Genomic DNA, 16,951 nt, shown 5'->3' on the forward strand with positions numbered 1-16,951 from the left:
CTTTTTCTCTCCTTCTTTCTATATCTCTCTGTCTCCATGTGTTTCTCTCTCTGTCTCTCTCCTCAGTTCTCCTCTCTCCCTCCTTTTCCCCTCCCCCTCTCCCCCTCCTTTTCTCCTCTCTTTTTGTCTCTCAGTTTTTTGTCTGCTTAACCATCTCAAACATGGCGGGGGGGAGGGAGAGGAGTGGGGAGGAATCTATGGCAGAGAGACAGGAGATATGTCTCTGTCTCCAGATTATCAGATGTTGCAGTGTCCTCCTAAGAGTCATAGATCTGAAAAATTTGCTATTAAATCAAAATAGAGGAAGTTTTTTCAGAGGCTTTTTTCCCACTTTCCCAGTCATATGGAACCCCAAGTGACTGGCGTGCCCTAGAACCCCATCTTAAATTCACTCCCCGAGTCTCATTACATTGGGCCTTTCTTCTTAATTCAGAAAATGCAAAAGATTGAAGTTTGAATGCAAGGGGTAGACTCTGGGGAGAATGCAGTGCTCAGTCAGAAGTCTGCAGACTTAAAGGTATTATTCAAGTTCCTGAGATAACAAGTGGCATAGTGGGTACAATGCTTGACTTGGAACCAGGAAGGCTAGAGTTTCAAGCCTCCCTGAGATAGCTTGTGACTCCGGGCAGATCACTTTACCGCTCTCTGCCTCAGTTTCCTCATCTGAAAAGTAAAACTAATAATGGTATCTCTGCTTCCATAAGGTTGTCATGAGAATCCAATGGCAACGCCTGTGATGTGCTTTGCAAGTCTTAAAGTACTATAAAAATATGATCGATTATTGTTAACTATCAAGGTTCACCATTCACAAGATCCTAGAATCAGAAAGTCAAGGGTTTTTGCTGCTGTCTTGATGCATCTATTGGAAATTTTGATTGGGAAAAAATGGTGTTTAAATAGTCCTATCACTTAAATCACCTTGAATTGTTCTCATGTGAAATAGCAATCCATTTTAAAATAGGGCCAGGATGTTGAAGAATGAAAAAGATGGGAATATCAATATTACCAGGGGGCTTTAAGGAGTGACTAAGAGGGAGACACATGTTCCAATCCTGTCTCCGACAAAGCTTTTTGCCTGTGGCCACGTCCCTTAACATTTTTAGCCTCCTCGTGTTTTAATAAGCATTTATTGTGTGCCGACTGTATATCAGGAACTGTGTGAAGATGGTTCTCTAAGATTCTAAATCGATAATATCCTAGATGTGAAGGTAGAAGACACCTTAGGGGTGAGGATGTTGAGCTATTACTGATCTTCAGAGGGGAGGAATTTTTATAATAGTGAAAGCTTAGGTCCAGTCCACAACAAAAACCAGGGTTTCTCATTCAGAACCAAAATTATCATTTAGAGATGAGCATTAAAACACACACATACACACACTGCACACTCATGAACTTACATATATATGTATATATATACACATAGACACATATTCACAATCCACACTCACATTCTTGTACACACATACATCACAGATATTCATATACATGTATAGACACACATATATACTAATATAACATGCACATGTTCCCATATTCACACATACATTTTCATACACACACAGAGTCATCTCTCATTCACTCTGCAATAGAATTATTATTAATCATTCATTTCCATTGTGTCCAATTCTTCCCGATCCCACATAGCATTTTCTTGGCAGAGATATTGGCGTGTTTTTCCCATTTCCTTCTCCGGCTCATTTTACAGATGAGAAACGCCCATGATCTGCCCATGGACACACAGCTAATTAGTGTCTTAGGCTAGATTTGAAGCCTTCTTCCAGACCTAGTACTCTATCCACTCTGTCACCTAACTGCCTGGAAATGCACTAGGTTCTGATTAGTGTGAATAATGAAACTCGTGAAGTGGTCACATTATTTTCATCCACACTGTTTATTCCCATCTGGCTGGAATCAGTGATTACATTTATATAATTATAACCTTGAATAATACAAATATGAATAAATGTAACCACCACATGGAATTCATTTTTTGTACTAATTGGGGCCCTCGCTGTATTAATTTTCGAGGACAGTGGTTTGAAGTTCTATAAAGACCAGAGTAGAAGTCTTTATCAGTTCGAAAGCAAATCTTTACAGAACCTCTTGTCATTTAACAGATGTTATCTCGAGCCCTGTAGGAATGAAGGAGGGATTGGCTGAGGTTACCTAGATAGCCCGTAGATATGAATGGGATTCAAATCTAATTCTCAAGCTAACCTGCTTGCCCCAGTAAATACCACATGGCTTAAAAAAATATTTCTCTGGATAGAGCACCAGCTCTGAAGTCAGGAGGTCCTGAGTTTAAATCTGGCCTCAGACACTTAACACTTCCTAGCTGTGTGACCCTGGGCAAGTCACTTAATCCCAACTGCCTTAGCAAAAAAAAAAAAAAAATGTGTGTGTGTGTGTGTGTGTGTGTGTGTGTATACATGTATATGTTTTTATATATGTATATATATTTCTCCACAGTGGAAGGTATTAGCACTGAGGTAGTGAAGTTCTAGCCTAATAAAATCACAATATATGTAGAAATATGTATAGAAGAATTGCACATGTTTAACATATATTGCATTACTTGTCATCTAGGGGAGGGGAAGGGGTTAGGGAGGGGAAAAATTTGGTTTTACAAGGGTGAAAGGAAAAAAAAATCACAATGTAAAGACAGGTCTTCTCTTTCTGAAAGATGGTAAAGATGCAGCGTGTCCCCGGACCCAAGGATCCTGCAGAACTGACTTACTACACGTTGCACAATGGGAAACCTTTGCTGGGAACAGCTGCCGCCAAGATCTTGAGCACCATTGACTCCCAGAGGATGGCTTTGACCTTGCACCATGTAGTTCTTCTGCAAGCTGATCGTAAGGGAATTAAAAAAAAAACCCTTGTTTCTCACTCCCTGTGTTTGCAAAATTTCTTGAGGATAGACCGGGGTTAAAGGGCCCATTTTTAAAAAATCAGATGGGCGACTTTTGCTTCTACTATAGACACGATGGGAAAAATGGGAGAGAAACAGGAAAAAAGATGTCAATGGCTGGTGAATGACAATTATAAAATCTGCTGTTCCTTTTTAATTGCCTCTGGCTTTGGTCTGCCCTTCTCTGCAGCAAATCTGGCAAATACCGAGATAGACATGTTTCCAGGGAGCCAGGTGAATTCAGGTTGATTGGTTCTCCCCAAGAGATTTCCTTTCTCACGCAGGGACAAGGGCTTCTGGCACCACGCAGGCTCTCCAGGCATGGCGGTGGCGACTCCTATTGCTTGCCTAAGTGAAAATGTGATACTGACAAAAGTCTCTAAATAGAAGCTGTCACTTTTTTTCTCCTGAGCTTAGATTGCTGCAGGAACTTTGTTCCCATGGGGTTGAAAAAGAAAAATTCCCCTGTAAAAATTCACCTTTCCCCTAAGAATCTTTTCAATTCCTCCTTTCAAATCATCAACCCAAGGTTAGTGTTGTCCTTGGTTGATTTAATTCAACTTTATGAAGCGTTACCAGCAGCTAATGAGCCTCCTGCTCCCAGATTTAGTTGATACACTCTACTATTTAGGATATATAGTATTTTTAAATATCAATATATATGTATTTCGCATTTATATACTTAGGCACTGTGCAAAGTGCTAGTCATGCAAATAAGAAAAGGAAAGACATTCTGCCCTCAATGAGCTTTCAGTTTAATGGGGGAGGGACAGGAGCAAATGAGGGTACCTTTGAGGTGCATTCTCCATGATGATTAGTGTCCCGGTGATGGGTGTATCTTGGATAGGGCATGATGAAGTTGATGATGGAGTTGAAATCAACCGGACTTATCTGGTGGCAAGGGCAGTGAGATGGTGCAGTAAATAAAGCACTGGGTCTGGACTCAGGAAGACTCATTTGACCTCAGATACTTGCTAGCTGTGTGACCCTGAGAAAGTGATTTCATCCTATTTGCCTCAGTTTCCTCATCTGTAAAATGAGATAGAACAGGAAATGGCAAACCATTCTAGCATTTCTGTTAAGAAGACCCCAAATGCAGGGGCAGCTAGTTGGTGCAGTGGATAGAGCACCAGACCTGAAGTCAGGAGATATGAGTTCAAATCTGGTTTCAGACACTTAACACTTCCTAGCTGTGTGATCCTGGGCAAGTCACTTAACCCCAATTGCCTTAGCAAAAAGAAAAAAGAAAAGAAAAGAAAACCCCAAAAAAGGGTCACGAGAAATCAGACTACTAAAACAGCTCAACAATAATCTGGAGGCAAATGAAATACATGCACCTATTTGCCCTGGTTAGATCATACACTCCTTGAAGGTAAGTGCTGTTAGATTTTTTGCTTCCCCACCTCAGCACAGTGTTGGGGCCCTGGTAGGGAATTCAGGGGTGCTTATTATTGATTTGATTGGAGGTGTGTGTGATTGACTAAACAAACAGCTACTTTATGCTGGACTGTGGAGATATAAAAAATGGCACCTTTCCTCAAGGTCCTTATATTCTACAAGGAGTTTACACAGCCATAATTGAGCTTCAAAGGAAAGCGAGAAGTAAGAGGGCAGATGCCTGTGTATAACAAGTGTCCTTGGGAGGGCAGGCATTGGACTTCTGGATCCAAATGCTCTGGAAGCACCCCCTTGGTTGGTCCCCTTTGACAAAGTCAGTTCCTCAACCCAAAGTCCCTCTACCAGTAAAATCCAAGCAAGTCCAGCAAAAGAGAAAAAGACATAATTGTCCTCATTGGACAATTGGACATTGGAGGCCCCTGTCCTCATGGAGCTTACTGTCTGACTAGGCTTTAAATCATATGTAAATAAAAGTGATACAAAATAGAACACGAGAAAGGCAAAGTTCTTTTGGGACTGAAAAAAGGAAAGATCCTTTTCTCTCGGGAGGATGGTTGAGGGCAACTGGGGAAACCTCCTCCACGAGTTACCTCGCCAGATCTCGGCTAGGATTTCTAAGAAGCAGAGATGACAGGGGGAATATTCCAGGCTCAGGAAATTGGGTGAGCAAAGACACCGGACTGAGAGAGTGTGGAATACACTTTGGAGATGGTAAATAATCCACTTTGGCTGGTCACGGAGCACGGGGATGAGTGTAGTGGGACATATGCTTATAGAGGGAGAGCAGTCCTGGAGATTAGAGGGCTTTAAAGATCAAGCTAAGGAATTCTCCTTTGATCTAGGGAAGTTTTTGATTAAACCATAGTTTCATTCTTTTCTTCTTAAAAACTTAAATTTTTCCCTCTTTGAACATAAATATTAACTTGATTTCCAACTTAAATTGTGAAACTCATGTAAATTAGATTAGATCTAGCCACCTTGACTCTTGCCTAGCCTTTTATCCCTTCAAGTGATTATACCAATGAATACATGGATGTTAGATCATTTTCATTGCCCTAACCTTGCTCACATGAGTTTTAAAAGGGAATTGACTAGTGTGCAGAAGATGAATCCATTCCATCTCAATTTAAATAGAGGTCAAGAGATTACTTATATGGTAACAAGCTGAAATATAGAATATAAAAATAAGGAGGATGAATCAGAACATTGCCCAGTGTCTTGCTAAAGAAGTAAGATATTATTAGCATTATATTCTCATCACCACTCTGTATGTTTTTCCCCTATCAAGTCCATAGTTTAGTATATAATTTAAAACAAACAAGCTATGTGTAATAAAAATTCATGCTTTCAAATGTAGCTCTTTTTCTATTCTTTGAATGTCGAAATGTTCATTCCCCCAAAATTTAAGAATATAGTCCATAAAGTCAACATTTAGCTACTTAAAATATGGATCCTTAAGATTTTTGTGTCATAGACCCCTTAGAAAGCCTGATGAAGCTTTTGGATCCTTTCTCAGAATATTGTTTTAATTTTAATTTTAAAAAATATTTTGTTCTATTTTAAGTTACTTATAAGTTCTTTCTCTGAAGAGGGCTATCATTTTCCTTCATAAGTCCTCTGCAGTTGATCTAAGTATTGTGATACTCAAAGCAACTTTAATAATTCATTCTTGTAAAAGTATTGTGATAATTGTTTACAATATCTTGGTTCTGCTCATTTCACTCCTCATTATTCCATGCAGGTCAGAAGATTGTTTTGAAATGCAGAAAACCTTTATGAAAATACACAGGCTCACAAAGGAAGCCAATTCTATTGAAATAACTAGGAGATTTTTTAAAACAAGTATTTGGATTCCAGTTTGAGCCCCTGGCCTAAAGGGACAAGGACTGAACTTGTGATTTTGTGAATTTGTGATTCCCTGACTATAGGGAATTCCCCAATGAGTAGAGTTGTGCTATCAATACACACCAGTCCTTTCACTACAACTTCTAAGTTATTCTTCCAGGCTAAAGCAGCCAAGGTGTTAGAAACAGGAGCTGAACCTAGCTATTCATGGCTATGATTCCAGCTCTTTCTGGACCGAGTGCTCATTTTCCAAATTATTCTCTATTCATGCTATAAAATTAAAATAAAAATACTTGGTCACAACCACAATAGCAATAAGCATTTAAAAATCATTAGACACTTTGTCTAATGAAATGCTTTCTCAAAGTTAGTGTTACAATTACTTGTTTGTTGATGCAAAAATTGCCAGTGAGTTCAGGGTACCTTACTCTGCCTTCACATCAGATCTTGGCAAGAGGAAAACCAGTTCCTATCTGCCTATTTCTAAGATTCACAATTATATCTTCATTGTCTCCTTTTTCTGGTATCCTATTGAAAGAAGAAGGCTTTCCTCCCTGTTGCTGATTGTAGGCTTCATCCTGATAGGGAGTTGATTAGTTGAGTTTTCCTTGCCCTGGGTTTCTCACTTGTGCCTCCGCCTTGGTCCTGTTGTTTTTGTCTTGTTTTGTTCTGCTTTAGCGGTTGTTAAAAACCCTCCCAATAACCTGTGGATCATCGCTGCCGTCCTGGCGCCCATTGCTGTGGTCACCGTGATTATCATCATCATCACGGCAGTGCTTTGCAGGAAGAACAAGAATGACTTCAAGCCAGACACCATGATGAACCTGCCTCAGAGGGCAAAAGTAAGTGGGAGAAGGGCCCTTTCATGACCCTTTCAGTTATTTGTTATTGGAAATGCCCTTTTGGGCACAGTGGATAGAGCACCAGCCCTGAAGTCAGGAGGACCTGAGTTCAAATCTGGTCTCAGACACTTACCACTTCCTAGTTGTGTGACCCTGGGCAAGTCACTTAACCCCAATAGCCTCAACCAAAAAAAAAAAAAAAAGGAAATGCCTTTTTGGGGATTCAAGGAGGGAAGCTTCTCAGAATTTCTTCTCAGAATCATAAACTATGAGAGCTGAAAAAGAACTTACTTAGAACATTGGATGTCAAGTCAAGTCAACAAGCATTTATTAAGCAATCTCTGTATACCAGGCACAGTGCTGGGATGCAAATAGAAAGCTCCTTGAGGAGCTTCTCTTCTAATGGAGGAAGATAGCTCATAAAAGGGAGCTGAAAATCAGTGATAGAGCTGTAGGTATTGGAGGTCTGGAGGGAAAGATATCCTCCAGGTAAAAGGAAAGTATTTTGGAATCATAGATCCCAAGTTGGATGAGATCTTAGAGGTCCCCTAATCTAACACCCTCATTTTATAAATGAGAAAACAAAGGCCTAGAATGAATGGCAAAGTGACTTGTCCAGGATCACACAAGTAGTAAGTAGCAGAACTGGGATTTGAAATCAAGTCCCATATTGTCTGTCTGCTAGTGTCAGAGCGGGGTTCTACCCTGAGCCTTTGTTCCAAGGCCAAGCACTCTTTGTGATTTTCTGAGGTGCTTCTATCATTTCAGCTGTTTGTTCCATTTAATCCAATTCAGCTCAAATTGGTTAAATTCAATTCAGCTCAGCTAAGAGTGTCAAATACTTACTACGTGAATAGCATTGTGCTAAGCATTCTGAAAATACAAACACAAAAATGAAGCAGTCCCTGGCTTTAAAGAACTTACATTCTATAGGAGAAAAAAACATATACAAAGAAAAATTAAATACAAAATAAATGCAAAGTCATTTCTGGAAGGAGGAGAGTACAGATCTAATATGAGGAATGACTTATTAACGACAAAATGGAATTCCAGAAGGCACAATGGAAGGTTAAAGTACGGTGTTATATGGATACGAGAGGAATGGATTAGAGGAAGTAGGAAGGAGCTGAGAAAGACTTTCAACCTAGTCAGCCTGTGATTCACAGGAGGGACCTGAGGGTAGGAAATTGTTATGACCTTCAGAGTAATTATGGCAATATTGATTTAAATATCAATTCATGAGCAAGAGGTAGAAAGCCAAGGGTATTGTGTGGGGGAAGGGAAAAGGGAGAATTACTTAGGAGGTATAGGGAGCATGGTGACTTTCGAGTTCCATCTAATGGTCAAGACAGGTTGAGTAGCTAAAATTTTAGACATATCAGCTTGCTTTGGGTCTCCACTTCAGTGCGGAATAGATTTCCTTGCCCAGAGAGAAAGATGCTTGGAAAGTCTTTAGTCTTGGATTAAAGCACCTAGCGTAGAAGAGGAAGGTGACGGGAAGAAGGCATATCTATAACCTATTATCCTTCAGGGAAGTGATGTCAACAGCATCAGCTTTTTCCACTCTCCTTTAGAAAAACCGTGTCTGTTGTTTGTTCAACCTATAAACCCACTGCAAAACCAGCATTGAGATTTTTTTCTGCCATTGGGATACAAGATCTGGGAGGGCAAGGGGTAGCATAGTGTGGGTTGATTGATTAATCAAATCCCTAAGGAACTAGAAACACAGCATTATAAAATGTGAGTGTCAGAAGTGACCTTAGAGATCCTCTCATCTTAGCTCTCTGCTTTTACAGATGGGCAAACAGATACCCACTTGCCCAAGGTCATATAGCTAACTGAACCTGGAATGTCCTTTGTCCTCACTTCTATATCTGTCTCGACTTTCCTTAGAGGCAGAGCTGAGGTGTCATTTCTCATTTCCCAAGAGGCTTTCCCCTCTGGGGAAGTTTCCCCATAATTGTTTCCTCTGCACTGAGGGGTCTTGTAACTGAATGTGGTGGGTCAATATATTTTGATGTTAAGTCATAATAATTATAATAATAATAAATCAAAATCAGTAAATGTTTGATTTACATACCTATTTTATATACTTATATGCCTGGGGTCAAGTAAAAATTTCTCAGGTAAAAAGGGGTTGTGAGCAGAAAAAGTTTAAGAAGCCCTGCACTAAACCACACTGATTGATTTTCCGTGGCTCATAAATGGTTGGTGAATTGAAGAAATAACAAGGTTGGGGGTTATACTAACATGAGTCTTTTGATACCTGATCAGTTGTCCCTTTCCCCTCTCACACGGTTGCTTCCTACTCCTGAATGATTTAACTGGGAAGACCACTGCTTTCTGCAAGTTAAAATATAGTTTTTATGGGTTAGTATAAAGAATATTGGAGTTAGAGTCAGAGGATGCAGCTTCAAATCTAGGCTCAGCCACTTACTATCTTTGTGACTTTAGAACAGGCTCTTACCACTCTGGGTCTTTTTTTCTTTGTAAAATGAAGGGGTTGGACTAGAATAGCTGGGAGGTGTTGTGTTTATGAGTGTGTGGTTGGTGGTTTTAATTCAGCAGGTGCCATTTAGAACCCCACAGAAAAAAGAAGGAAAACTTTCCCACAAGGGGCATTGCAGTCTCAGCTGAGCCTATTGTGCTCAACAACAGAGATGGCGGCCTTCCTAAACCAGCTGGGCTCTCAAAGGTGAAACCTGCCTGAGCTCGGCTCTGCTCCTGGCACCTGCCCAGGATGCCTCACATAAGAAATCCCCCTGATCAACTGTGGTGGATTTGGCTCTTTTCAACAAAGAAGTGATTCAAGGCAATTCCAATAGACTTGGAGAGCCATCCACATCCAGAGAATTATGGAGAATAAATGTCGATCAAAGTATTTTCATCTTTTTGTTGTTGTTTGCTTGCTTTTTTCTTTCTCATTTTTCCCTTTTTTGATCTGATTTTCCTTGACCAGCATGATATATATGGAAATGTGTTTAGAAAAATTGCACATGTTTAACCTATATTGGATTTCTTGCTGCTTTGGGAAGGGGAGAGAAAGGAGGGGGGAAGGAGAAAAATTTGGAACACAAGATTTTGCAAGGGTGGATGTTGAAAACTATCTTTACATGTATTTTAAAAATAAAAAAGTATCATTATTTTTTTAAAAAGAAAACTTAAAAAAATAAATCCTCAAATTTAAAAGATATCTTAGAAAATATGTATTGATACCTTGGCCTAAAATCTGTCCTAGGGATGTATTTGGGATGAATTTACCTTGCCCCAATTTCCTAGTACATGCTGATATTTCTAACCTTCTCTCCCTGCTACTGTGTTTTGTGATCTCCTGGGCTGGGCTATCTTGGAAGCAGGTGCATCCACATGGATTCCCTTGTGGGGAATTTTTATTGGAATTGAACTGAATTTTCCTGTGGGGGAGGCTGAGAGAATGCCTCGATTTCCAATGCTCCCTGTCTGACTGAGGAAGGCAGGATATTTTCCATTTTATTCCTTCCTTCCTTCCCTTTCTTCTTTCTTTTTCTTTCTTTCTTCCTTCCTTCCATTTCTTCTCTTCTCTTCTCTTTCTTTCTTTCTTTCTTTCTTTCTTTCTTTCTTTCTTTCTTCTTTCTTTCTTTCTTTCTTTCTTTCTTTTTCTTTCTCTCTCTCCCCTTTCTCCCTCTCTTTCTTTCTATCTCTGTCTGTCTCTCTGTCTCTGTCTTCTGTCTCTCTCTCTCTCTCTTTTTCTCTCTGTGTTTTTCCCCCTCTCTCTTTTTACTGCAGTCTTACTACTATTGCAATAGAGTGTGCAGCACTGCAGCCCTTCAGAAAAGAAGCAGCTGCCTACATTGCTTCCCACAGCCCTGCCTGTGTGAACAGAATTCAATTAGTAACAAAGGGATGGGAGGGAATGGCAAAGTTTGCTCGAGATGTTATTCCGTAAGTCCCGGGGGAGGATGGCAGAGGCTGCTGGTTAGCCTCAGCCCCACTGCCAGAATTCCACGGGACCAAGGGGTTCTCCCTGCTGACCCAGCCACTCTAAATGTGAGGTATTGGACAGAGAATGTTAATGTGTCTTTCCTGGGATCTGGGGCCAGGCTCCTCCGATCTAAAGGATGTGAACATCTGCACCCAGCTTTGGAGACCAGGTACTGTGTGACACTGCTAATGGTGCTGTCCATGGTGCTCCTCACACCAGGATGGGAAATTCTGCTGTCCTATATGAGGGCACGCCCAACGTCTGTGCTTTACCCCTTCTTTCCCTTTGTTCAGGGGTCATTGTGTTTCTGCCTTTTCCTTTGAATTTGAAGCCTTCAATGGTCATAGAGCCTCCCAATTGTTTCCCATTGGTTTTTTTTTTCCTTTCTTAAAAAAAATTGCTCATTCTTTTTGAACCAAGTTAGCCTGTATGTTCTATCTGGTGTACAGCATTCCATCTCCCATCTCTTTGATTTTTGTACATTCAATCCTCCATCTTAGGCAGACCTTCCTTCCTACCTTCTGCCTCTTAGAATCCCTAGCTTCTTTCAAGGCACTGTTCAGGTATTACCTCCTTCCTCCACGAGGCCCATCCTGATCCCAACCACCCCAAGTTGTGAGAATCCCTTCTTCCCTTCCTCTCTCTCTCTCTCTCTCTCTCTCTCTCTCTCTCTCTCTCTCCCCCCCCTCTCTTTCTCTCCCTCTCCCTCCTTCCCTCCTTTTCTCTTCCTCTCTCTCTGTGTCCAACTTTGTCTCTCTGTGTGTGTGTCTCTTTCCCTCTCTTATTCTCTCCTCTTTCCCCCATCTCCACACATATTTTATGCACAATGCAACATATATACTTACATACACATAAGTTAATTGTATACAATATATTACAAAATTATATATATATACACGTATATATAATATTTAGTTATCTGTTTATCTGTGTATATTGTTCTCCTTATCTCTCTTTCTCCCAATAAAAAGTAACTTCCTTGAGGGCAGGGACTTTTATCTTTGAGTCTCTAATGTTTCATTCTTGACATATAGTAAAGATTTCATAAATGCTTTCCTAGTGAATAAATGAAAGCTCAGAATAGAGTCACTTAGAAGAATGAGCCCAAGAAGATTTATTTTAGACCACAATCTGACAAATGAAGAGACCTCAAAGGGCTCTAATATAGCTGCAGTTGTGTAATTTTGTTTGTTATTTGCTTGATGGACAAACCTCGTTTCTCTAAAATTGTGGGTGGCAAAGTTATTTTAAAAATTTAACTTTGATCTCTTACATGTTTGCTTGCATTGTCAGTGATGAGTATAGATGGTTGTAGAAATACTTTTAGATCTGTTCCATTTGGTGTCTGTTTGTTGTTTCTCCCAGTTTAAACAATAGAAGTTTTTGTCCTGAGCTGGCTTAGTTGAACTTCACACCCAGTTTTCTGCAGACTTGTTCTTCAACTACTTTTCACTGTTGTGTGAGGTGATATTGTTCATCTTCTTCTGCCATTTTCCTTGTAGTGTTTTGAAAATGAGCTTGCATCTTAAACCAATGTGGCCCTTGATTGCCACATCTTTTATCCTGGCCATGATATCAAGTGTTCTCTGGCTAATGTGGTTTTTGGTCTCTTGGTTGTAGTGATTTGCTCTGGTTAAACTTAACAGTGGCAATTGTCAGAATCAATGTCCTTACTTTTGTCCAGTTTTCTTTTGGAGGAATCAATTACTTGCTTAAATAAGTCACTTTGCAGATGATCTAAGAATTACATATGTTTCTGGGTATCCTTTACCCTTTTAACTCCTCCAATACCATCAGGGAAGAATTGATGACCATCAGGAAGTGAGACTTTTTGCTATCTGCTCCAGATATTTTGTTTTCATGCAAAAGAACTGAATTTGGAGCAATCAATCAACAAATATTAATAACAACCATATGGCTGTCAATCATTCTGCTTCCTCTCCTTATATTCTTATCCAGGAAAACAAGAAATCAGAGGACTTGGGTTTACATTCAAGATCTACAGTTCACTACCTGTTTGACTTTTATTTAACTACTCTGAGTCTCAGTTTCCCCATCTATAAAATGATGTGGTTGAATTAAGTGCCCTCTAAGGTTCTTTCCAACTGTAAATTGATGATCCTATAACTAAATTATCTTTGAGTATCATCTATCCAGGGGTGTTCTAGAACCAACTCAAATAAGCTCATGAGAATATATGTATTTATAACCCACCCAAATCAGCAAAGGCTCCTAATCAGGGCTTGATTTATTGTATGGTTGATTTCTAGAATTAAGAAAGTAATAGAGAAAATAGTAATATAGATTAAATTTTAAAATGTGTCATGAATACATTTTCAGAGGGAAGTGAGCTATTTGTTAAACATTTACCAGTATATTCCTGTCTCTGTTGGTAAAGCCTATGAATTGAGTCATGGGAAGTCATTCAAGCAAAAGTGGCTAATGAAGACATCTTGTATGAATTTGCTAATAAGATATAACTGCTGTTGTGAAAGGAACTGATAAGGCAGATCAAGTACTACAGGAGGGGGACCTCAGAGTGAGCTCTTATAGAATTCAAGAATTAAGAAGTAGAGGTTCTACTTCCTTGGTTAGACTTGAAACTTAATAATGTTTCTACTCCCCTCCTTAGCCACATACATCCCTTTCCTGAGCCAAGAGCCAGATGTCCTTGCCCCTAGGAATCTTAACCTGGATGAATGTTCTGCCCTCTCTTTCTATGCTAAAGACCATACAGAGTTCCTTCAAGTTCCATGTAGGGAGTTCAGCCTTCCATAGACTTTTACAAAACTATTTCTTATCTGTGGCCCAGAGCTGGGAAATCACAATGATCTCTTAAGAATTCATGATGAATTCTTGTACTCAGATATTATCATCATATCAGATATCAGATAATATCACAAATATTATCAGAATCATCAATTCATTTCAATTCAGCCAAAATTTGTTGGGTGCCTAATGTAGCCAAGGCACTATCAAGTTAAAATTAGACCCAATTCTTGCTCTCAGGGAGCTTCTAGTTGGATAGAGAGATATTTGATTCCAACACAGATGACTGTGTTACACAATATCACCTGAAATGTTACAAGGACACTCTCAAGGTCTCTCTTAAGAACTTTAGAATCAATTGTATGACATGAGAGACATTGGCACAAGACCGCCTTCATCAGAGAAGGTGCTGTGTTCTCTGAGCAAAGCAGGATTGATTCAACTCAGAAGAAACATGAGATGTGCAGTTAGAGAAACCACCCCAAATGTTCATAGGGATTTTTTGTGTCCGACCTGTGGTGGAGCAATTGGACATACGGTAACTCCACTCTAACATAGTGATGTCATTTTGGTCCTTGTTGAGAATGAAGGATAGCAACCAACCAATCAGGTTCTGTTCCCAAACTGGGAGCTCTAAGTCTCAGAGGAGAAAAGTACAATTATTCAGGAAAGACTTGCCAAATTAGCATTCTGTCCTTTCACATTGAATGGCCAGCCTCCATAATACTGTCTCCAGGGGAGCCAAAGGTTTTGTGCTGTTTCATTTAGGACCTGGGTAGTGATCTGAAAAGAAGAGAAAATTTTCCTACCATAAATCCTCATTTCAAGTTCACATTTTCAGTCCCAGGCACTGGGATCATTGGAAATCTCATAAACTGGAAAAGATTTCACCAGGATGAGCAGCCCAACTCAGCAACTCTTTATGGAGTTATTTATTTTTGTCATGGATATTTGGGCTATATTTTTATGCATATGTTTAGTTTCTATTGATGGAATTTGAGCCTCTTCAGGGAAGAAATGGATTAGCTTCTAACTCTGTGTCTCTAGTCCTTAGCATAGTGTCTGGCATTTGGTAGTTACCATTGATTGACTGATTGCAAGATGCTGTTCACTGCATCAGAACTATAATGACAAAAACAAAACAGTGCCTGTCCTCAGGGAGCTTAGATTCTACCAAAGGGATCCAATATGTATTCAGATGAATAAATGCATTATAAAAGGGACAGCTAGATGACACAGCGTCTGGAATCAAGAAGACCTGTGTTCAAATATTTCCTCTTGCTGTTTGATTGTTCTTTGTTCTTGAAGAGGACCAATAATAGGAAGATGATCAATCTTGACTTGCAAGTGAGTTGGATTTCAGTGAGGGAGGGCGGTGCAAAGTCTCCCCTCTTTCTCCTCTGGAGCTGTCTGGGAATGATGGCCAGACATAGCTCAGGATGACTGGAAATTGTCCTGTACAGCCCCTTTACTCAATAAACTACAGTAGCCCCTTTGCCTTTAGGGTCAAATACTCCTCAGTGAATCATTAAAGTCCTTCCTCCCTATCTTTCCAGATTTTTTTACACATATTTTCCCTTAATATACTTTTGAATCGTACTTGCTATTCTGGACCCGTCCCTCTATTTTCCATTTCTGTGCCTTTATATCATCTGCCCTTCATGCCTTCATGGTTTCTCTCCTATCTATGTCTCTAGGAATTCAGAACTCAGCTCAAGTCCTACCTAAGTAGTCATTCACCTTACCAGTCATTCACCTGTTTGCCTCATTTTTCCCATTTGTAAAATGGGAATAATACTAGAACCCACCTCCCAGAATTACAGTGAGAATCAGATATTGTAATAATTGAAAGGTCTTTGCAAATTTTAAATCCTTCCATGAGTGCCAACTGACTATTATTAGTAATAGTCTTTTTTTTTTTTTTTAGTTCACTGAATCGTGGCTGTGTGGGTTACAGCCTAAGGCAATGTCAGTCATAGAAAGGTAGAGCCAAAAGGAATCTTACTGGTTTTTTTCTTCACTTCCTTTGATTGGGAAGGACTCAAATATTGATAGAATCAGAAGACAGGGATTACATTTAATCCTTAAAATTAGCTGGCTGGGAAAGACTGTTGCAAGTTTAATCTAAACTGTGTTTTACTAGAAAATCATACCTAGACCAGACACATCACTGTGCAAGGAAGAATAGGGGCTTTCTTAGAAAGTCAATCTTTTTCGCTGTTGCCTAAATTGAGCACCCCCCTAGAGACTGGCTCATAGCTGTCATATTCAGGAGGGATTGCTGATCCAATTAAACTTCACTGATTTCCCACTAATGACTGGGAGAAAAGCCGGTTGAATGTCATAAAAAGTCTTAATACACTGAAAGAAAGCCCTTTTTTCCATATTAATGATAATGATGATGGTGTCCCACCACTGACATGTGCATTGGAATAGGCTTTCATTTTTCATCCAAGCCCCTCTGGATTCCTGGAAAGCAGAATGCACCTTATGATCTTCATCTCACAGGCAAAGAAATTGACTTGTCAAAAGGGCACATGGTGATCACTTAAATTCTATGATAAATTCTATGAGAGAACTAGCACAGCCTTCTAATGATGCTTTCATGAGGAGGAGCTCCTGCTGGGCTTGCTTTAAAGAAGAGATAATCGTCATTCCCATTTAGGAATATCCACTGGGTTTGCACAATTAATGTTCTCGAGTCCGTGAAATAGTCGGTCATTCTCCCGAGCAGGTTAAACAAACCCCCTGTAATCTTGTTTACACGATTAATTTGCTCAACAAATTCTGCCGATAGGAAGTACAGAGAAAGACCAGCCCAAGCTGAAAGATCACAAATTCTAAATGAGGCAGAATTAATGAAGTTTTATTGGGCTTATTTGGATTCCAGAACTGATTTTTCCCCCTCATTAAATGTTAGAATCTAGTAGGCAATAACATACCTTAAAGGAGACTAAGGTTCAAATCCTACCTGAACGTTTAGTGGGTGTGTGAATATGGGCAAATCGCTTCATCTCTTTTGCCCTCAATTTCTTCCCTATAAAATAGAAATAATAATAACTTACAGAGCTTCTATGGGGATTAAATAGACTGTTTAGTGACCCATTCCACAAGCATTTATTAAGCATTTGCTATATGTAAACATGAGAAAGTCACATGTTCGCCTCGGTTTACTCATCTATACAAGGAAGATAAAAGATCACTTCAATGTTGTTGAGAAGATCA

The 16,951-nt window shown here is 39.7% G+C and overlaps 1 protein-coding gene across 5 annotated transcripts in view; it reads left to right on the plus strand.

Annotated features, from left to right (window-relative positions):
• KIAA1549L (KIAA1549 like) overlaps positions 1 to 16,951 on the plus strand; it is a 284,289-nt gene that overhangs the window by 185,754 nt on the left and 81,584 nt on the right. For all 5 annotated transcript variants that reach the window (XM_051967501.1, XM_051967504.1, XM_051967502.1 and 2 more), the window contains exons 10-11: positions 2,684 to 2,855; positions 6,833 to 6,996. In XM_051967501.1, coding sequence (XP_051823461.1) covers positions 2,684 to 2,855; positions 6,833 to 6,996 — 336 coding nt within the window. The remainder of the gene's footprint in view (positions 1 to 2,683; positions 2,856 to 6,832; positions 6,997 to 16,951) is intronic.

Source organism: Antechinus flavipes, chromosome 6, assembly GCF_016432865.1.
Source record: "Antechinus flavipes isolate AdamAnt ecotype Samford, QLD, Australia chromosome 6, AdamAnt_v2, whole genome shotgun sequence".
In the NCBI taxonomy this organism is placed as follows: Eukaryota; Metazoa; Chordata; class Mammalia; order Dasyuromorphia; family Dasyuridae; genus Antechinus; species Antechinus flavipes.